Source organism: Gymnoscopelus braueri, assembly GCF_963280865.1.
Source record: "Gymnoscopelus braueri genome assembly, chromosome: 24".
Classification (NCBI taxonomy): Eukaryota; Metazoa; Chordata; class Actinopteri; order Myctophiformes; family Myctophidae; genus Gymnoscopelus; species Gymnoscopelus braueri.
This window is the reverse complement of record NC_137626.1, coordinates 14717196-14739718: the sequence shown is the minus strand read 5'-3', so window position 1 is coordinate 14739718 and position 22523 is coordinate 14717196. Positions and strand designations below refer to the sequence as shown.

Genomic DNA, 22523 nt, shown 5'->3' with positions numbered 1-22523 from the left:
TAAAGGTACAATATTTGGATCCGAGATGTAGTGGAGTAGAAGTAAAAGTATTGGAAATTGGAAATACTCAAATGAAGGACAAATACCTCAAAATTGTACTTAAGTACAGTACTTAAGTAAATGTTCTTAGTTACTTTCCACCACTGCTGTTCGCTTAGTTGTTGTAGTGGGAGGAAAAAAAGAGCCGTTATTTTCCAGTCCGTCTAGGAAAGCAAAGCGTACATGTTCCAGTGGGAGAGAGTTGTGTCTAAGTTGACTGGAATGTTACATGGAACAGACACCATGAAGGATAGGTTTCCCACTGCGATTCAGACACGTGTCCATGCTGGCAGTGGTGGAAGACGTACTCGGATAGTTTTTTATTTAAGTAAAAGTAGCAATAGTCTCTCTATTAACTAACTCTGTTACAAGTAAAAGGCCTGTATTCAAAATGTGAGTATTGTCATCAAAACATACTTACAGTACCAAAGTAAAAGTGCCAAAAAAGCTTTTGGAATTGGACAAATGTTTTAAAAAATTTAAGATATTTTCGAATAGCTGGTGTATAAAATAGGTCATACAGTAAGTGTTTAATGGATGTTTTTGTAATAATCGAAATCGGCAAAGTAAGAATAAAAAGGTACAGTAGGCTAACTTGCCTTTGAAATGTAGTGGAGTAGAAGTATGAAGACTAGTAATATATGCATGTAAAAGTAAAAGGACTGTGAAATTGTGCTTAAGTGCAGTACTTGAGTAAATGTACTTAGTTACTTTCCACCACTGCCTGCTGGTGTGTGTGTGTGTGTGTGTGTGTGTGTGTGGTCCCTGCTCTGTGTCGCTTGTTTTTTCTCCATCACACAAGTGTTGAATGCACAGTACAGTCCTCAGTGTTAAGGCTGTAATCTGTGAGATTCGTGTCCTTTTCCTGGATGCGAACCAAGGTCTCCTGCACGGGAGACAAAACATTTCTGTGTCCAGGGCAGATATTGGGCTTTGAGTTTCAGGCGATACTGCTTGTGAACCAGTACGTGTCATACCCGCCGCCAGGGTCTAAATGCCTCAATGGAAGTGTGCGGAGACCACCTCCAACCACCAGTTAGTATTAAAGCGCGACTATGTAACTTTTTAAAAATGAATAAAATCCAATCTGTATGGTAGAGCATGTTAATACAAATAACTCATACAATGGGGGTGGTTGTATTTTGTCTCCCTGCTCCTCTATTGAGACATTTAGATTGTGTCAAAGGTCATGTCTCACCTAGACACAGGATCTGACATGAATTTTGCCCAGATGGTCAAGATTCAGTTTATCCCCTGAGCAAGCAGGCGAGCTCTATTAGCTCGATGGTAAAACATTTCAGCACTTGTCGCGGGAAACCAGGTTAAAATCCGGGGTAGAAGAGGAAAGTTGCGTAGTGCAGCTTTAACATACTGTACAGATGTACAGTTATATTGTATTAATTTTTTTTTGTACACTCTCTGCCTTAAACATTTATAACATTCATACATTCATTTAAGGATCACTGAGAATTGTGCTGTGTAGGTTCAGGATCTGCTAGGTAGCATTTTGCTCTGGTGACAGCCGAACTGGATCTGCTTTTCCAGCCAAAAAAAAATCCCTCTTCGAAGAAGTTGCACTGCTCGGCTCGCACGGCCCGGGAGAAGAGACTGACTTAAAACAATCCCACAATGTTTTGATTTTGAATAGACGACCGCCGCTCTGTTAGGGATGGGCAATATTATCGATATCACGATATATCGCGATATTTTATTTCGCGATACTGTATCGATACTCCAGTATCGATATTGCGATTATTTATTTTTTTATTTTTACTCAATATGTAGTGTATATATAAACAATGTAGTTGTGATATATGTATATATCGCAATATATCGCAATATATCGCAATATATCCCAATATCGTGATACGACCCAAGTATCGTGATGCGTATCGCAATATAATCGTATCGTGACCCAAGTATCGTGATACGTATCGTATCGTGAGATTGTTGCCAATACCCATCCCTACGCTCTGTCCAGTTTTAGTTCAGTGGGAGAGGCACAACAACACCAGAAGTGATGTACTTGATGTAAACATCTGCACACATTTGCATTGCAATGGAAAACCCAAATGCAGACTGTCCAGTGGTGGAAAAAGTACTCACATTTGTTGTAATAATAATCTAAATCTACAAAGTCACTAGTAACTAAAGTTTTCAAATAATTGTAGTGGAGTAAAAGTATAATATTTGCCTCTGAGATGTAGTGGAGAAGAAGTAAATACTGAAAATTGGAAATACTCCAGTAAAGTAAAAAAAATACCTACAAAAAAAAAGTACAGTACTTGAGTAAATGTACTTAGTTACTGTACACCACTGGTTCTGTCCCACATTGGCCCGTATAAACCTACTGATGTAGACCTACAGTACACAGCATTCAAGGAAGGCCCAGTATGGGTGCAATGGAACTTTGTGCGATGGAAAACCTTTGTCTCTCTGTCTCTTATGGTAAAAGCCTTGCTGTGCATCCTCACCCCTACCCCACTCTTATTCTCGACTTTTAACCGTCTAATGCTTATCTTCAATCTTTCTGTTCTTTTCTCCTCCTCCTGGGGCCTTGCAGGAGGACAGCGAGAAGTATTCTCGGCCCTCAAGGAGACACACTTCGGTCTGTATTCTTCCTCTCTTTTCCTCCATCTTCTTTTCTTTCTTTCTTTCTTTCCCTTTTCTTTGACTTTCACTCTTGTTTCTACTCCTACTAACCCATCTGTCTTTTATTTTCTCGGTTGTCTTAATTTGTCCACCTTGCCGTAAATCCACCGCCATTTACGACGGACATCAGCAGGATTTAACCCATTAAGACCGGGAACGCATCTGTGTCATTCTAAGATTTATTTGACTATTCAAAAAATAGCAGATCTACAAGCTCGTAAGTGCCGTGCTACGAGCTTGTAGATCTGCACTTTTTTTTTTTTATCGTGGAAAATGTGTGCAAATCTTTGAATATATATATATTTTAAATGGAACATTTGTAACTCAGATCTTTGCTTTTGGGGGTCCCTGGAACAAAACATTTTGAGATGGGGCCGGGGGTCCGTGGCCAAATACATATAATTTTGGGGGTTCTTGACATGAAAAAGTTTCAGAACCACTGATATTATAGCAACATAGGTTTTATCAAAACACTTTGAAAAGACATTTGTTGAATCCCCAGAAGCAAAGATTTGAGTTAAAAAATGTTCGCTTTAAATACATTCAAAGATATGCTTGTAGATCTGCCATTTTTGAATAGCCAAAGAAATCTAGAATGACAGAGATGCATTCCCGGATTCAAGGGGTTATTGTCTCCTCTCTCTCAGAGCCACAGACCACAGAACTGACAGTCTGCTCAGTGATGACGTGAAGATGGACTGTCTGAAGTCTCTCTGTTGACAGCCAATGGGGCTTTATGGACTCATAAATTATAAAGAGAAAAGTTTATTTTTTAACCTTTTGAACCGGCGTTCCTCTTAGAGCCTTGAGTACCGATCTGGAAATGGAAAACGTATGCAGGCAGTTGTTTTGCTCGATCAGTAGACTTTTAAACTTAAAGGGATATTTCACTTTAAAAAAAACTTGGTAATTTTATCGTCCACTTAGGCTTTTGGCAGCACCCCGGACGTGAGGGGGCCGTGTTTTTTCATTTACTTTTTTTCATTTATTTAAAATATTTTTTGGGGAAAACGGAAAAAATGAAATACAATAGAAAAATTTAATAAAATGAATGAAAAAAATAATAGAAAAAACATGGCCCCCTCACGTGTTGGGAGGGCAGTATGAGTCACCAGAACCAAGGACTGGTGTTTTCGATGACTCTAACATGGTAAAAAAATTAAATTAAGAAAAACATGTTTTTCTTAATTTAAACATGTATAGGAAGGGTGCGTGTCTGATAAAATGAATATCAAATATCTAAATACTGAATCGAGCAACTTAAAAACTGTCCGGGGTGCTCAAAAGCCTGAGTAGACGATAAAATCACCCAATAAAAAAAAAAAAGTGAAATATCTCTTTAAGTTTATGTTTGGAGTCAATCTTTTGCTTCCATCCAGTCAAAAAGATGTCCACCAGTGGTGGATTGACTCCATGGGCCAAATGTGTAAGAGAAATAATGAGACAAATCCTGGATTGGAACTTTATGGGGCTATGTCCTCAAGGTTTAAATTTTTTTTCCCCTGAGACCAGCGTATGTTTTAAATTGTTATCAATGGAAGTGCCGCATATTTACAATATACTACAAACGCAGGCTGCGTGACGAGGGGCTGAGCTTCTATTCTACGTTGACCTGTGTATGTTTTATATCAGTGGTTCTCAAATTGATTTACAGACCTGTAAGTGTCCATTTGGTTTGGTCCCTGGACCCCACTTTGAGAACCACTGTTTTATATGGTCGCTGAGAGCTGGAGATTTTCCATTTTGGCCGTTTGGATGAGCGTTTTAGAAGAGCAGCTGAAAAATCCAGCACATGGCCTAGTGACACACTTTAACTAAGTTCACATTTCCATCATCTTCAGTTCATGTGTCATTGCTGACATCTCAATTTAATGAGGCATTCCATTCTGCTGGTTATGGTATAATTAAGCAATAATACAGGAGAGGCTGTGATATATTCAGGATTATACCACAGCTACAGGGTGGGGTTGTGTACTGTATGTACCCACACAGACGTGATGCAATATAATAGATAACAGCCTCGAGAGTGTTATTCCTTTTGGATCACAGCGCTACCAAAGTTTAGCAGCAAGATTCCTCCTCAATTCTGACCAAAAACATTATGTTGCTAACCAAAACCTAGCGTAGCAATGGTCATAATACGAATAAGAGAACTCTGCGTTCAAATGTGCAGTTATATAACCGTGATATAATGGCATACACAGTCAAATTCTTAGGACCCGCATTTGGTTCCATTTGTAAACTCTTCAGAGTTATATTAACGCAATGGATTTGTTTTGCATGTGTACTTTATATTAACATAGCAGTATAGTATATTGATCCTGATATAAATTATACATTATACTTATATGCTACTGTGTAGCAGTAAAACTCCTGTGTCATTGTAAAGCCGTAGAGAAGTTTTAAACATAATACTGTTGTTTTGACCTCTGCTCTCCACGCTAATCGATGGGCTGTCATCTTGGCACTCCAGGAATTTAAAGTCTTCTGTGTGTGTGTGTGTGTGTGTGTGTGTGTGTGTGTGTGTGTGTGTGTGTGTGTGTGTGTGTGTGTCTCCCCCCAGATCTCTGACGATGAGGAGCGCATGTCAGTTGGAAGCCGAGGAAGTCTCAGGGTCAGTACCACTTCACACGCGCGCACGCACGCACGCAGTCACGTGCCCCATTGACCTGTTAAAATGTGACCTCGAGGTTAACACCAGAGAGATACACTGACTGATGAAGGTGTGTGTGAGAGTGTGTGCACTCGTGTGTGCGTGCGTGCATACTGTATATTCAGGCAGAAACGCTTCATATCAGGTTTTAAAGATACACACCGGGTTGTGTTCTCGACGTGTCGTGATTACTGTGGGTTTATACTCGATGTTCACAGCTTTGCATCACAACATTAGCTTGATGATAATACACTTCCTCCAAGGTTTCACACACACACACACACACACACACACACACACACACACACACACACACACACACACACACACACACACACACATGCTAAATAGAAGACTAAAGCCAAATAGATGAGCTCTATGTGTGTGTCAGTTTTTAAGAGGACACACCTGTCTCAGCTAACTTCACAACGCCGCTAACCAAACCATTTTGTATATCAGTGAAATGAACACACTCCTTCAGGCTAAATGGAAAAAAATACACATTGTATGAATATTAACAGCTTTTCACATTGACATTAATTTCTGCAAACCTGTCAGTACTGTTTGGGTTTCGTGGTAGAGCACTCGGTAGAGCACTTGGCTTTGGACAAGAAGGTTCTGGGTTCGATCCCGGGCACCGCCAACTCAGTGTATGAGTGGCACGGCTTGGGTGCGGCAAGTCGTGCGGTAAGTACTGGGAGCTGATGGTAGGTGTGGCGCTCCACCTCAGCAATCCATCTCCAGGGGTCTAGCTCATTGAAACGGGGATAGCCTCGTTCTGGCTGAATAAACCACTCCAACCTACTTATTTACTTACTTACTTACTTACTTGGACATAATGCAAATAAATGAGTGTCTATATCTGTTAAGTTGATTCAGGATGTTCAGGACTTCACAGTATGTTGTAAATGGAGTCGGATTACATTAGATTCCATGCGTTCCAGCATGACAGCTGATGTAAATCAAATACAGTAGACCAGTGTTAACGAGAATGACAGTACTCGGTGATATTTTAACCCATAATTGGATGACATGACGTCAGGAGACCTGCCTACAAATAGACACAGACAGCAGCAACTGCTGCTCAGGGGCTGGACACGCATATTGTGCTCAATATTTCTGGAGTGAAATATACTAGTTACAGTACTACTAACTACAGTCAGTGGTGGAAAGTAACTAAGTACATTTACTCAAGTAATTATTTGACAACTTTAGTTACTTTGTAGGTTTAGATTATTATTACAAAACATACATCAACCACTTCAGCCCTATATACATTTTGGCCATTTGAAAATAGCCGATCTACAAGCTCACAATGCGTTGCTATGCGACGCATTGTGAGCTTGTAGATCGGCTTTTTTCAAACGATTTTTTTATACATTGGAAAACTTGTGAAATGGGATACTTTTATGATTTTATGATTATGACTTTTACTTAAGTATAGGATTTGAGTACTTTTTCCACCACTGACTACAGTGCACTATTGCAATTGATATGACTACAGCCTACTACTACCACTACCACCACCACTACTACTAATGTTTCTACCATGGCCTGGTCTAAAAAAGGGCCTGGTCTTGTTTGAGCTTAACGCAGTGTGAAATTGGTTGTTTGTGACGCCACCCTAACTGTCTGGTATTCAACCCGACTCTGTTTGAACAGCATTACTGTCTGCTCATTTCACTTGTCCATATTCTGGATGTCCTCTTCTCACCTTATTTGTGTATATCTTAATAAATGTGCTGCTCTCATACTAGTTAAAAGGCACCACTAACAGTCCAGAGTTTACCTAAAAGGTTTATATCTACAATCAATGTTATATTTGAATTGCAAAGAGGACAACATTCTCATAACCTATAAAGTATACAGACAGATTTTTTTGTTTTAGCTTCGACTCATCTCAGTCTCCTGTAAAGTGTTATTTTAGTATCAGCGGGGGTTGTATTATCACAGAGTAGATCAAAGGAAGACGCTTAGAATTGTTGGCTGTTGTTTCAACAGTGTTGCGTTAGCAATGTTTGCTGATGCTTCAGGGCACAGAACAGGAAAATCCAGACGTCGGGTGTTTTCGTCAAAGTGTTTTTCTTGGCCTTATCGACCTCTGTCTGCGCCGCCACTGAATAATGGGAATGCAGACGCGCATGTTTTCATCTCAAATGTGTTTTTTTTCTCTGCACGCTAACATACTGCATTTTCTTCCTTTTGCATCTCATATCTCTCTCTCTCTCTCCTTGTCCTCTATATATCTGTCTGTCCTTCTCTCCCCTGTTTCTATCAACCTTCCTCCTTATCTCTTTTATTCCCCTCTTCTTCTTAATTTCTCTCTCTCTCTCGCCTCTCATGCCTCTGTCTGGGTGTGGTGTTGCTCCACAGGGCCTCAACTCTTCAGATCTCCACTGCAGCACCAGCAGTCTTCCATCTCTTAGACATCATAACTCCACTCACAACGGACGGGTCTGTCCTTCTCTTTCTCTCTTTCCTTCACCCTCTCCACCTTCCCTTCCGCTTGCAGAGCTTCCCTTGAGCAAGGCACTGACATCTGTCAAAGGTTCAGTGGCCAGTGTGACTAATGTGTGAATTTGTTATGTAAATATGACGTCCACACACCCCCCCCTTCTGTCTGCAATAAAGGTGTGTTTTTAGAGACAGACTGTCTGGTTCAGATAAAGTGTTAATCCTGCAGATTTTCTGTTTGGTGGTGTGGCGCCGCCATGTGGTCACTGGTGGTCACACATGTTTATGAGTTTGTTGTATACTCTCTGACAAATATTTGGAGTATGTAAAGATTGATTAGTCTGATCAACCACTTAACCCTGAATATACTTTGTTGTACAATGGTGACGAGTTGTGAGCTTGTAGATCGGCCATTTTTGTTTAAAAACAACAACAACAAAACAACAAAAAAATAACACTTCAAATCGAGGCAAAGGTTTGTAATAATCATGATATTGTTGTAAAGACATATCGCCGAGCCCTATCATGTAATAATGCAAACAATCAAGGCACTCCTGGTTCAGATGGAAATGGTTTATTATCCTCAAGATGAAATTCAAACTAGTGCTAGTCTATTTAGTTAGATTAGTCACCGGCTCTTCTCTTCCGCATTCGACTAGCTAACGGAACACAATTACATTTTATGGGTGGGTTAGGGGGGAAAAAAACATTAAATGTGATATTTCTTTAATAAACTAATCTTAAGGATCAACACTTTAAATGAAGATGAATAATACCAGTCCTCAGGCAACCTTGCTCTCCTAGTTCCTTCGCACCTCTCCTCTCCTCTCACTTTTCCTCGTAACCTTGACCAAGCAGCACCCTCTGTCCTAAGGCATCCATTAGAATGTGTGATGTTACGTTTTTTTGTTGTTGTTGTCTTTTCAATGTCTGAAACATTATTTATCCCAATGACTTTTGCATTTTATTTTCTTCTATTATCTTTTCCGTTCATCTTTGCCTTTACTTTATATATGTGTGTGTGTGTGTGTGTGTGCGTGTGTTTGTAAACTACATCACATCTTATTTATCATATTTTTGTCTTCCTTTCTGTATGTAGCCTTCCATGCTCTATATCGATGGTCTACGTTCTCACAGTCACAGGGTTGGTCTCTCTGTCTCTTCTCTAGGGTTGGGCCCATAATGGAATTATCAGTACCAGTTATTACAAGAGGAATAATTCAACAAATATTCTGATATCAAATGATGTTGATCAGCATAATGGTTTATTAAAAATAAGATAACATCTTTTACAAAAAGTATGTAAATATTAATTTAAAATATGGGTGGTATGTCTATATGTCCATGTTTTTTAGAACACCATCAAGAGAGGTAGAGATATCTGCTTTACCAACACATTCATATTTAAAGTGGTTCTCAAACCTTTATAAATGTCAAGGAACCCCCGGTTTGGCATGCACGGAACCCCATAACTCTGACCGTGTACAAATGGAACCAAATGGACCCATTTGTACACTCAGAGTTACGGACATGTACGGGTCCATTTAGCCGGGGACACCCTGGAACCCCCCCCAAGAACCCCTGGGGGTATCCCGTACCCCACTTTGAGAACCACTGATTTAAAGATACATATATATTTTTATGAATATTTCAAACAGTTGTTCAATGAAAATTGAGATTATACTGATACAGTACAATTATTGATCAAACTATTAGATTAAATGGATTATGGGCCCATCTCTACTCCCCACCTCCCCTGTGTCTTCCAGTAGTGCAGAGTAGATCAATAGACTGATGAGTAGTTAGAGTAGATATTTAGTTACTTAGAAGTAGCTCATATGGATGGATGGCTGGATGGATGGACAGTACGGATTGATGGATGAATATAGGCCTGTCACAATTATCACATAATCGCCTGATCACGATTAAATGACAATTCTTTCTTTTGCATAATCATCAGAATTGTCTCCATTCACCCGTATGGATTCATCTGTTGAAATGTATTTCATACATTTTCCAAAATAGCAGAAATAGCAGATCTACAAGCTCATAACTGAGCTTGTAGATTTGATTTTTTTAATACATTTATTTTATATGCACTATTTTGGCCAAACAGAAGTGGGATTTTTCTTCATTATGTTCTAATGTGCAATGCCGAAAACACAATTCAATCGTTAAGCGCAATTATCTAATTAACAGTTAATCGTCAAGTAACATTCTATGATCGTGACAGCCCTAATGGATGAATGCATGGATTGATGGAGGGATAGACAATGTGGATTGATGGAGGGATAGACAATGTGGATTGATGAAAGAATGCATGGGTGGATGCCAGGTGTGGTAGACATGCATTTATACATGTGTTGTGGGAAGGAAGGCTGGGCTGTGGCTGGGTAGATGGATGGACAGACAGAGGATGATTGATGAATAGCAGGAACAAAGGATAGATAGGTGTGTGTTAGGTGGTTGGCTGGCTGGATATACAGCATAAACAGACTGTCAGAATTATAGTGACAGGAGACTTTTAAATGTTGATGCTTATGGTCAGAAATGCATTCTCACACACAATCTTTTCAGACGGAGGTCTGCAGTCCAAATATACATCAATTTGGGGAACCTCGACATGAAAATGTTTGGGAATCACTGGTGTGTGCAGAACATACCAGTGTAGTACGTGCACAGACTAGATGTGCTCATGCATGAATGCATGTAATTATGGATGGTGTGATTGTGGTGATGCAATGCTAAATGCTAATTCTTTGTTCATGCATACAGTGCCTCCTTCATGATGCAATACTTTGGCTCATGCATGAATGCATGTGATTTTGTCTGGCAGCACTTGCTTGCACTTTGTGCGAGTGCATGTGTGTGCGTGCGCGTCTGTGTGTGTCAAGGTTGTTATAGTTTTTGTCATTATTGTTTTTAAGATGCAGCCAGTGAACGAGTAGAGATGTACTCTGGCCTCTGTGTCATAAAAGGAGACCAGACCCTCCTCATAATCCACAAACACTCCCACTTTCTGGAGCTCCTCCTCTCTTACAGGGAGGAGGACGGCAGGGCCAGCAGCGGCCTTGTACTCATGTCCGTTCCTCAACAACATGGTCCAGTAACCGTTGTCGGGGTTCAGTGTGATTCTTCCCTTCCTGTTGCTGGACTCTCTGGCCACTCCTAAACTCCAGCCAGTCTTCCCTTCAACCTGAACCTCATAGTAAAACCTCCCTGAGCGTAAGCTTTGTTTTCCTAAGACACAGACACATGTGGAGAATCTCTTTGTGTTGTTTGGTAGTATTATCTTCTTTACGTCTCCCCGAGCCACTTGTTTTCCATCCTCAGACAGGGTGAGTTTACTGTGTGCAGTATCAGGGTCCAGAGTTACATCCACTGCGTATTGCTGTATCCGCCTCAGCTCGGCGTCAACCATGTGTCTCACGTACTGACGGACGACGTCGGAAATAAAAGTGTTGACGGAGAATTCCTGCCTCTTATAGATGGTTCTGTTACATAGTGGGCACTTGCACGCGTCGGTGCCGTCCCAGTGGCGTGTGATACAGGTTTTGCAGTAGTTGTGTCCACATGGAATGGTGACTGGCTCGGTGAACACATGCAGACAGATAGAACACAGGAGCCGCTCTGCGGACAGGAGAACGCTGGCAGACGCCATTTCTGCAGAATAAACGTGTAAAAAAATGAGCAAACTGGTTAATTGGGAAACGAGCTGCGTTTGCAAGGATGTCCTGTAAGAACCTGTTAGTAATATCTGATCTCAGTAGGAGGTGAAGACTCCTGGCGAGGTATAGCGTGCTTCGTAATCTGGTGGATAGCTCCTCGGTATCTGGCCCAATAATACCTTTTTGCATTTTCATCACTGTGACGTCACTATGTCAGCCGTGACCCGCGACCAAATATGGAGTTCCATGTCAGTCTTGCCAAAAAATATGGATGTGCCCAAATATGGATGTTTCTTTTGGGGCGTTTATCATTCACAGGTTATAGGTTTAGGTACAAGGAGTTAGGAGTTTTAGATATCTTTGGGAAATCTGGAATTGTGTGTGTGTGTGTGTGTGTGTGTGTGTAGCAGGTGGGTGATGGGTCTGAAACAGTGCATTGCCCCCTTTTTTTGTTCCTCCTTTTCTGAAATGATTTCAAACTAACTAACTAACTAACAACACTGACTCTCTTCTCTTCCTCTTCCTATTTCTCTCCCTCTCCGCTTGCCTTCAGCCTTCAGACTACAGTGGGTTTCTGGGCTCCAGCTCGCGGGCTTCTTCCAGGGCCAGTTCGGCCCGTGCCAGCCCTGTGGTGAGCGCCTCTCATCGGTCACTGCCTCTAAATTGCCTCTAGCCCCCATTATGGTTCATGTTTATTTCTTTGTCCTGCGGGACAATATGAATAACTTCATGCGTACTTCAAATCCTGGCCGTTAATCTCACTCATGAGAGTGCACAAAAGGTAACCAAATGGTTACCTTTTGTGCACTCTCGGGAGTTACCCGCGGATCAAATGAACACTGATCCGGATCCTAGATTTTACTGTGTGCTCTAAAATATGCATCTCCGCTACACAAGTTGGTTTACACCGCTCTGGTTGCACAGTAAGGTCCCCGGTTCGATTCCCATCTGGAGAGACCTGCTGTGCTGCTAGGTCTTTTCCCCCTCTCCGCCCTTTTGCTAATTTTCCTGTTTTCCTGTACATGTTTCTGTTCATTAGTGTCATCATTGTATGTTTTGATTCGTTCACTAGTTCTGTCTGTTGATTGAACAATGCAACTATACACATGGTGCTGCATGATAAGGCATTGTGGGCTGCTATAGAAAAAGCTGCCTCTTATGCCACCTGGTGGCCATGTCTTGCACTTGCAGCTTTTGGTGCATCCTTTAAAATCTCAGGTGACGGCTATGAGCCTAAAGGTTCCAGCCTATTAGAAGTGAGCATCGGGGTAGGGACATTGGTGCGTGCGTGTTTCAGTGATGCTAACAGCTCAACTGTAAACTGCAGTGGAACGTGCTAACCAGAGAGTGCTGTAGAAGAGATGATGATGAAATGAGAATGAGCATGGCCTGAATGTGTATTATTTTAAGTCTAAATTATTGATGGAATAAACCTTAGATGCTAGGGTGTTTCACCAGATTTTTCTCCAACCTTCCAGCATCCATACCACGTGCAAGCACGTGCGTGATTCATTTGTATACGTTTGTCTTTGTTAATGTCTTTTGTTGGTTATATCTTTGCATCAACGTCATCAGAAGAATGCAATGAATATTCTTTAGCTTTGACCGTGACCAACTGGAATGAAGTGTGTGTGTGTGTGTGTGTGTGTGTGTGTGTGTGTGTGTGTGTGTGTGTGTGTGTGTGTGTGTGTGTGTGTGTGTGTGTGTGTGTGTGTGTGTGTGTGTGTGTGTGTGTGTGTGTGTGTGTGTGTGTGTAGTAAGTTGGATTTTGACCATTCTATGGGTGGACACTGATGAGAAAAAGCTGTGTGTGTCTAATGCTCATGACGTTTTTGTAATTGTGTGTCTGGTTATGAAGTATCGCATCAATCAGTCAATTAATAAAAACATGTGCATTCATTTCCAGGTGGAAGAGAGGCCTGACAGGGACTTTGTGGACAAAGTAAGTGTTTTATTATCAAGTAAAGACTTATTATCAAGTAAAGAACGTTCCACGTTCAAATATATTTGATAGGTCGCCATAGTTACCCACTGAATATTGGTACTCCATATATGGAGCTATCCGACATATCTACTGTAACTAACCTATCTAAGTCTGACATCACAAACTCCATATTTGGGCGTGGTTGATCTAGAGCTCCATATATGGTTACATTAACTTTATTTTATTTTACCACTTAAGCCCTATTAAAAAAACGTATACAAAAAAAATCTAAAAGCTCACAACACGTTGCATTGTGACACGGTGTGAGCTTGTAGATCTGCTATTTTGTTATTATTAGTATATATATTCCCCCCCCCTACAACGTCATTCTCAAAATAGGACACTAGTTTGAAAGTGGGTTGCGACACATAGGCTGATGTCATCACAAAAGTGAATTAGTGTAGTCCTAGTGTGTGTGTTCGTGTGCGTCTGTGAAAATTCTGCAGTTGCACTTGTGTGCATATACTCTGTACAGTAACTTTAGTCATCTGGGTATGCCATGTGTGTGTGTGCTTATTACACTTATCTTTAGTCAAAAGTCATCACTGACCGGGTCCATTTGGTTGGTTCCATTTGTACACTCTCAGAGTTAGATGAACACTGAGGATTGTGTGGATTGGGGTCCCAGAGTTAAAATAATAATAATTACGGTATCGAATGGGGGTCCGTGGCTTGCAGATGCGTATCAATATGGGGGTCCTTGAAAATAGAAAAATCACACCCAGTGTGAAGTGGGCGGTGTGGTCACAGTGGTCATCACAGTGATGGAAGAAGTGATGGAAGAAACCATAACTTAAAAAAAAAAAATGTATGTTTTTTTTTAAGTTATGGTTTCTTATATAGGGCTATGCACATGTGTCATGTTTCCCTAGCCAATCACAGTCCTGAATAGACTGTGATTGGCCAATCACGGTGCAGGGTTAGGGGGGTACATTTGTGACCAATCACAGCGCAGGATTTGGTGTGCAAATATCCAAACCTCACATATAGGGGCGGTTTCACCGCCCAAAAATGAAAAACGGGTCTAGAATCACTGATCTAACCATGAATGTGCCTAAAGTGAAGGGTTACAGTATGTGTCAGCTGTGTGTGTAGTGACCGACCGACCGACCGTCACTCATCGTGTGTGTGTGTGTGTGTGTGTGTGTGTGTGTGTGTGTGTGTGTGTGTGTGTGTGTGTGTGTGTGTGTGTGTGTGTGTGTGTGTGTGTGTGTGTGTGTGTGTGTGTGTGTGTGTGTGTGTGTGTGTGTGTGTGTGTGTGTGTGTGTGTGTGTGTGTGTGTGTGTGTGTGTCCAGGGCTCCAGGACGGCCTCCACCCTGTCGGCTGCCACCCTGGCCTCGCTGGGGGCTCCGTCGTCTCGCCGGGGCAGCTGTGACACCTCCTTCTCCGTGGAGACAGAGGCCTCCATAAGGGACATCAAGGCACGGCATTAACACTCATTCACTGCCAGGAATTAATTAATTAATTCATCCGGCGTCTACTATTTGTCCCCTTGCCAGGGAAAACGGCAATTTTACTGTACCTTTGAAAAATCATGGATCAATATTCTCCGTGACCAGTGTTGCCAGATTCTGTGAGAGAAACAAGCAACCAGGTCTAGCAAAACCAGCCCAAAAGAAGTGACTATGGGCCACATGAGCACTTTACCATATACATCAGCTATTTGAAAATAGCCGATCTACAAGCTCACAACGCGTCGCGATGCGACGCGTTGTGAGCTTGTAGATCGGCTATTTTCAAATACAATCTTGCGGGGAAATTATAATAAGCAGATCTGGCAACCCTGTCTGTGACCGCGGTCCTCACGGACATCGGCCTCCATTCTATAGCTATGGCCGTTTGAATGTGTCTTGTTTTTTTTTGAAGAGAAGCGAAGATTTTTAACACATCTTCTCTTCTGGGGGTCCCTGGCACAAAACATTTTCAGCTGGGGGTCCGTGGCCAAACACATATGAATTTGGCAGTCCTTGACATGGAAAAAAGTTTTGAGAACCGCTGATCTAAAGCGTGTCGTCATCCCTGTCCCAGGACTCTCTGGTGGAGTCGGAGGAGAAGTACCGCAAGGCGATGGTCTCCAACGCCCAGCTGCACAACGAGAAGTCCAACCTCATGTACCAGGTGGACACGCTGAAGGAGGCGCTCATCGAGCTGGAGGAGCAGCTGTGGGAGGCGCGGCGGGAGTACGACGACAAGACCAAGGTCAGGGCCTCACACCTTTCATGGGTTGTTATTACCGTAATTTTCGCACTATAAGCCGCACCTGAATATAAGCCGCAGCAGCTAAATTGAATGATTTGTACATATATAAGCCGCACTGGACTATAAGCCGCGGGTGTAAAATCCATAGATTTAGGAGGTCCCCTAGTGGCCGTTAGCTGTAAAAATCCATAGATAAGCCGCACCGTTATATAAGCCGCAGGGTCGAAAAATGGGAAAAAAGTCGCGGCTTATAGTCCGAAATTTACGGTATTATCGTTATATGATTCTAAACATGATCATAATGCAGGGTGTCGTCACCTTTTTTTTTTGCTCACCTTAGCTGAGAGAGAGATGAAATAGGGACCCCCCCCCCCCCCCACTATATTGCATAAGATTGTAGGGGTGCAATCGAAGTCATCGATTTCATCGAATATGAAAAAAAAAATCTGTTTTGGGGCGGGGGGGAGAGGGGTGTAAATGTAGTTTTTTTGCTCTAATTTAAAAAGAAATTTTTAGCAAAAATAGGCAATCTACAAGCTTGTAGATTGCCTATTTTTGCTATAAAAAAAATCTTTTCGTGTGATATATGTGATATTTTTGTGGCATATCGCATCAAAGTGGGGTCCAGTGACCCCCCAGGCGGGGGCTCCCAGCAAAATTTGACCACCTACTACTAGAACTACTAGCTTTTTTTGGGCGGTGAAACCGCCCCTATAAGTGAGATTTGGAAAAATGTACAAATATCTTGCGCTGTGATCTGGGCCCAGGAAATTTGTACAATTATCCTGCGCTGTGATTGGCCAATCACAGTCTATTCAGGACTGTGATTGGCCAGTGTCACATGACACATGTGCATAGCCCTATATAAGAAACCATAACTTGAAAAAACCAAAAAATTGTTTTTTTCAAGTTATGGTTCCGTCCATCATAAAGAGTGTTTCAATAAATGTATTTATTTTTTGTACATGATTGGTTGACTCCATTCAGTATTGTGATTAGCTAGCAAGACACCGCCCACTTCACACAGGGTGTGATTTTTTTTTAATTGACAGATTATGGAAAACTTAAATCTGACATATCATTTTGAAAAACACGATGATTCTCTTATGGAGCACACAATCTTATCCATAGCCTAAACATACATATCAATTTGGCATGACAATGTTTGAGAACCACTGATTTAGACACTGTGTATTATTTTTGGTATAACTTGCTATATCATCCATCTGATCTCTGCTTGTACCGCAGGAGTTTGAGAGGGAGAGACACGCCCACAGTGTTCTGCAGTTCCAGTTCAAGGAGATGAGAGAGACGCTGAAACAGAGCGAAGAGCTGCTCACGGTGAGCGTTGTGACCTATGACCTACGTGACCTATGCCCCGCCTCATTTATGCTACGTCGCATTTTCCAGGTCACACACCACTGAGAAACACTGTTCCTCCATTTTCCTTGGCGAGGAAAAACAGTCCAGCAGTTTGTTGTCATCCAGAACCGTTTATACCCCGTCACCTCTTGTCCGTAGCCAATCAGACCTTTTATACCCTGTCACCTGTTGTCTGTAGCCAATCAGGGAAGGTCTCTGAACTTAGTGCAAAGATCCTTGATCTTCTTGACAAGATAGCCCGTTCCACATCTGGCCAATAGTACTAAATGGTATAAACATCTGGTCTCCTAAGTGGTCACCCCACGTGATTTTCAGATCTCGTGAACATCCTATGATCATTGTTGCCATATCTAGACCTTTAGTTAAATGCCCAATTACACTTTGACAATGCTATTATTCAGATATACCTTCAAAAGGCATAATCAAAAACATACATATTTGTTAGTGAAGTTGCACAATGGTAAACATTCCCCTGTAACATTATAGCCAGAAAAATCACCCACCAAGACATTTTAAAGGGGGATTTGATGCCAACACTGAGTCATAGAAATTACATATTGGAACTGGATAAATTAGAAAGTCACACTATAGCTATTTTCGCTTCGAAATCGCAAAAGGCTGCTGTTGCGCTCAGAGGCAAAGTTTTCCCACGTGGCCTCCTACTCACGTGCACACAACACAGTTGCAGTGTTGTGCTGTGCACAGCTCCATGCCTGCAAGTCCCAACCATACCGTAAAAAGAATGGACAAAGCCAGCCCCATGGGTTTCTGCAGACTGGCTGTAACCACAGCGAGGGCGGGTCTTCACTCGGTTGAACCAATAGAAACCCTAGAAACATCCTTCAGAATATGTATTCTGGCGTGGCCAGATACATATTACTTTATCATTAGTTTTAAATTTAATGGGACCATAATTTACTAAACACATATCATGAGGATTTAAAAAATACTTTAAACTAGTGATTGAAAACATAAAGTGTTTATGAAAAGCTAATAAAATCAAGCATAAAGTCCGCCCCAAAACCTCAATCACTTGTGTTGAGATTATAATGTATTGTGACTGGTAGAAGGTGAAATAGCGTGAAATCGGGTGAAATCAGCTGGGCCATTAATAGGAACAGCACTGTGTAAGAGAGCTTCAATTCCAGAGGAGATTCCTTGCCGCCTGTGCTCAACACGGAAAATCTGTCTTCATATTGAAACAGAGCTAATCCTAAATACCAGATCATTGTTTTCTTCCCTCACAGATTGTTTTGTTTCACTTGTTCAGTATTCAGAGAGGGGAACAAAATCACACAGTCTGTACTAATAGAGTATTATGCAGCAGCATTTAAAGCCACAATCCGGGATTCGGTAGTGTATGTTAAAAGACCTGGAACGCATCACTTTTTCATTTGAGCTAAAAAGCATTGTTTTACACTTTGACTATTCAAAAATAGCAGATCTACAAGCTCATAGCGCGGCACCGAGTGCCGCGCTACGAGTTTGTAGATCTGCTATTTTTGAAAAAGCGAGAATTTTTTTGCAAATCTTTGAATATTTATTCTTTTAAAGCAAACATTTTTATCTCAAATCTTTGCTTCTGGGGGTCCCTGGAACAAACTATTTTGAGATGGGGGTCGGCGGCCAAATACACATCATTTTGGGGGTCCTTGACATGAAAAAGTTTGAGCACCACTGATATAGAAAACTGTTCGGATTTAGAAGACATTTGTAGAATCGGCTTCAGGTCTTAATGGGTTAATACACTATAACTAGTACATGTGGTCTTTCTGTTCTTCCATTGAGGACTTTGAACCCTGGTGTCGGTTAAGGACACCCGCGGGTTGACAATGTCAATAAAGTTATTTGAAGCAGCGCACCGGATTGGACATTAGATGTGCTGCCATCTTTATTACCTCACTCCATTAGCCAACGGACATAACAAGTATGCATTGTAGCTTTAATGCATCTGTTCCTAGACTAATACACTCACATGCTTACACTGTAAACTCCTGATTTATTCTCTACATCAGTATTTTGCAGTGTAGGCTTTGCTCACACAACTATCACTGCTTTTCCTGCTTTTACTTCTCTTGCTTGCTGATTTTTCTTTTCTTCCTTCCCTGCTTCCTTCCTCACTTCCTTCCTCCCTTTCCTGCCTCCTCCCTTGCGTCCTTGTGGTGGTGGTTCAGGAGGTGGGTGAGTTGCGGCTGAAGGGGGTCAGCACTGCCAGGGAGATCTCAGACCTGCAGGAGAACCTGGAGTGGAAGGAGAAAAGAATCGGGGTACAAAATGCAAACTCTGTTCCAAAGTTCAAACGTGATAATCGGTCAACCGGTCCATCGCACAGAGCTACATGGAGAATCAGTTTTTTCGCACTCTTAAGAGTTACAATGTGCTGTACAGCAGTGGTTCTCAAAGTGGGGTCGGTGGACCCCCACGGGGGTCCTTGAGGGGGTTCCAGGGTGTCTCCAGCAATTTGTTAATATAGCATCAAAATGCTATATTTTATTTAACAACTTTAACCACATATCGGCAATTAGAAAATCGCCAATCTACAACAAAAAAATCTTGAAAGAGGAATAGGTGAAAGAAATGTGCCATATTCTTTGAAACATTTGAACACACGTCTTGTATGGGGGCCCCTGGCACAACATATTTTCATATGGGGGGTCTGGCGTGGCCAGAAACATATTAATGTGGGCGTCCTTAACATGAACATGAAAAAGTTTGAGAAACATCGCTGTACAGTTTAGTAATTAACAGTGGAGGATGCCGAAATGGCCTCTCAATGATTAATACTGAAGTGATCAGGACTAAATAATTCAGCTGTTGCAAAGATAAAGGCTCTATAAAAATGACTGCTACAGAAGTCTGCTTCCTTTTGTACGCAGACTATCAGTAAAGCTGAGAAGGAAAATATGTTGAGGACACACAGGAGTGACAGCTCTGGAGAAATGTGATCCTATAGGGCAGTGGTTCTCAACCCGTGGGTCGGGACCCTCAGGGGGGTCCCCCAGATGACAGTGAAGTGACAATTTAAGGAATTTTAAGACCTTTCTAACATTATACTATAAAAACTGGTCAAACATTGGCCAAATTGTCAAATAATATAAGAAAGAGGCAAAAATTGTGAAAATAGCAGATCTACAAGCTCACAACGGCTTGCAACGCAAGCCGTTGTGAGCTTGTAGATCTGCTATTTTCACAATATGTATCTGTGGAACTGAGTCAAACTAAATGTAATGCCTCAACTCCTACAATTCGTGCTTGTCAGGGTGGGGGTCCCCGGTTCAAATATGTATATTTTGGGGGGTCCCCAGTTCAAATAATTTTGGGGGGTCGCGGCCGGAAAAGGTTGAGAACCACTGCTGCAGGGCAGGAAGGACACGTGATGTGTGTCACCAGAAACAGACAGGGCTCTTAACCATTCCAGCACCTCTCTGGACAACAACACCAACACCAACCCACTCAGCTACAGTTTGCACAAGTCCTGTGTTTTCTACCGCATGCTTTCCTGAACCGTTACTCCTCTGGGATTATTGGAAAAAAGGTCAAAGAAAAAGAGAGAGGAAAGATCTGAAGTTAAAATGAGTGCTTTTGGTGACTAGCTGGTCGAAATATAGCCGCTCTATTGTGTAACAGTGAATGGATGCATGAACAATAAACTGTACAATAGGCTCCACCAGTGTTGGGCAGTAACTATTTACTCAGTAATATATTACTGTCATATTATTACGTTCCCCAATAGTAGTGGAACTACATTGTAACTGTTATTACAATTGCCAAAACGGTAATAATAACACAGTTTATTAATCCAAGTAACTTTGAGTTACTAAGTTAAAATGAACGTGATTGTTTTTTGATCGAGACGCTATAATAGCTATAATTTATACTCCATAGTAGGAGTTTGTCACATGCAAAAAAAATAACCGATCTACAAGCCAAGTGACACATTGTTAGCTTGTACATCTGCTCTTTTTAAGTCATGCACCCTCTCACAAAATATGACGTAACATGTGCGTGCAAAAGTAATATAGTTAGTTATACAACTTGTAATTTAACTAGTTACTCTTGATACCAAGTAAACTGAAATGTAATATTAGGCGTAATAAGCAACTAATAACTTATTACTCTCCCTGAGTAACTTACCCAACACTGGCCACCGCAATAGTACACAATGCAGGAAAGATGCATTTGAGGCATGTTGCAGAAATGGCTACCATCGTATACAGTACTAATGCATCTTAAATGCCTGAAGATTAATGTGTACGATAGCCATCACAATAGTAATTAATCAGAGCTGCCACAATGCAGGAAATATGCATTGAGGAGTGCACTGTATACAGTGCCAATGCAGGATGGAGGAGTTATGCAGTGGCCACTAATGTCGCTATCTAACCAACTGTGGCACTAAAAAAAGTCTTATTTCTTACATACAATTTCTTAACTACTCTAACTTTCCTACATATTTCCACTGTAACATCTCTTTTGCTTCTAGCTTTAACCTTTGTGAACTCATCTTTCCCTTCCTCTCCTCTCTACTAACCTCTGTCTTGACCTCTTGCTGCGGGCTGACCCCTCAGGCCTTAGAGAGGCAGAGGGACTTCTCGGACATTGTACGGATCGAGCGCGACCGTTTCAGGGACGAGGTGGTCCGACTCAGGGAGGCGCTCAAGGTACACGGGGGGGTCAAAGTCTGCAGTCAGCACCAGCTCAAGTTAGCTGTGTGTGTACTGTATGTTTGCAATAATGGTGCAAGTAACTGCGGGTACAATGCACAATGAATGGCTGTACTTTATCTGGAGTCTCAGTTCTCACATTTCATTGACTTTGAAAGACCGAGGTAAAGGAAAGGTGTTGTGATTGAACTGGGAAGCTTTGGAAATGGATTATTCTTCTTTTATTAAAGGCGTAGTTCACCCCAAAAAAATATTATTTTTTTATCAATTACACACCCAATGAAGTATTGAATTCATGGAAATTTAGTTTTTGTCGAATTTCTAAGCCAATAATATGATGACTGGCGGAAAGATGCTAATGTATCCGGTAGGAGACTCAAATTATTCATCAAATTATTGGCTTAGGAATGCGACAAAAAACAAAAAATATTCATTAATTCAATGCTTCATGGGGAGTGTAATTGATAGAAAATAAGTCATTTTTGGTGATGATGTCACTGGTAGGCAGGTTTCTGAACTGTCCACAGCCCATCTATGAGACACAGAGTGAGTAGACAGAAATGGTGCCACCTTATAATAGCATTAGCTAGGACCAATTATATGAACATACGTTTGAAAATGGCCTGACTTGTCTGTGGTCTCTCCGGAACAGAAACACGGAATCGTGCTGTCTCCTGAGGTGACAACCAATGGGGAGACGGGACAGAGGGACGCTGATGACGACATCAGTGCAGATTCCGCCTCCCGATTGGCTCAGGAGTCACCTCACGTTGGAGCAGAGAGCATGCTGGGTAAGAGAGCCATAATGGACCTAATTATATTTGTT

The 22523-nt window shown here is 41.6% G+C and overlaps 1 protein-coding gene across 1 annotated transcript in view; it reads left to right on the top strand.

Moving 5' to 3' along the window:
- lrrfip1b (leucine rich repeat (in FLII) interacting protein 1b) overlaps positions 1-22523 on the top strand; it is a 67809-nt gene that overhangs the window by 33105 nt on the left and 12181 nt on the right. Inside the window, exons 3-8 of the mRNA XM_080421908.1 lie at positions 5255-5305; positions 13373-13408; positions 14747-14872; positions 15480-15650; positions 16899-16991; positions 22350-22488. Of these exons, the coding sequence (XP_080278034.1) occupies positions 5255-5305; positions 13373-13408; positions 14747-14872; positions 15480-15650; positions 16899-16991; positions 22350-22488 (616 nt within the window). The remainder of the gene's footprint in view (positions 1-5254; positions 5306-13372; positions 13409-14746; positions 14873-15479; positions 15651-16898; positions 16992-22349; positions 22489-22523) is intronic.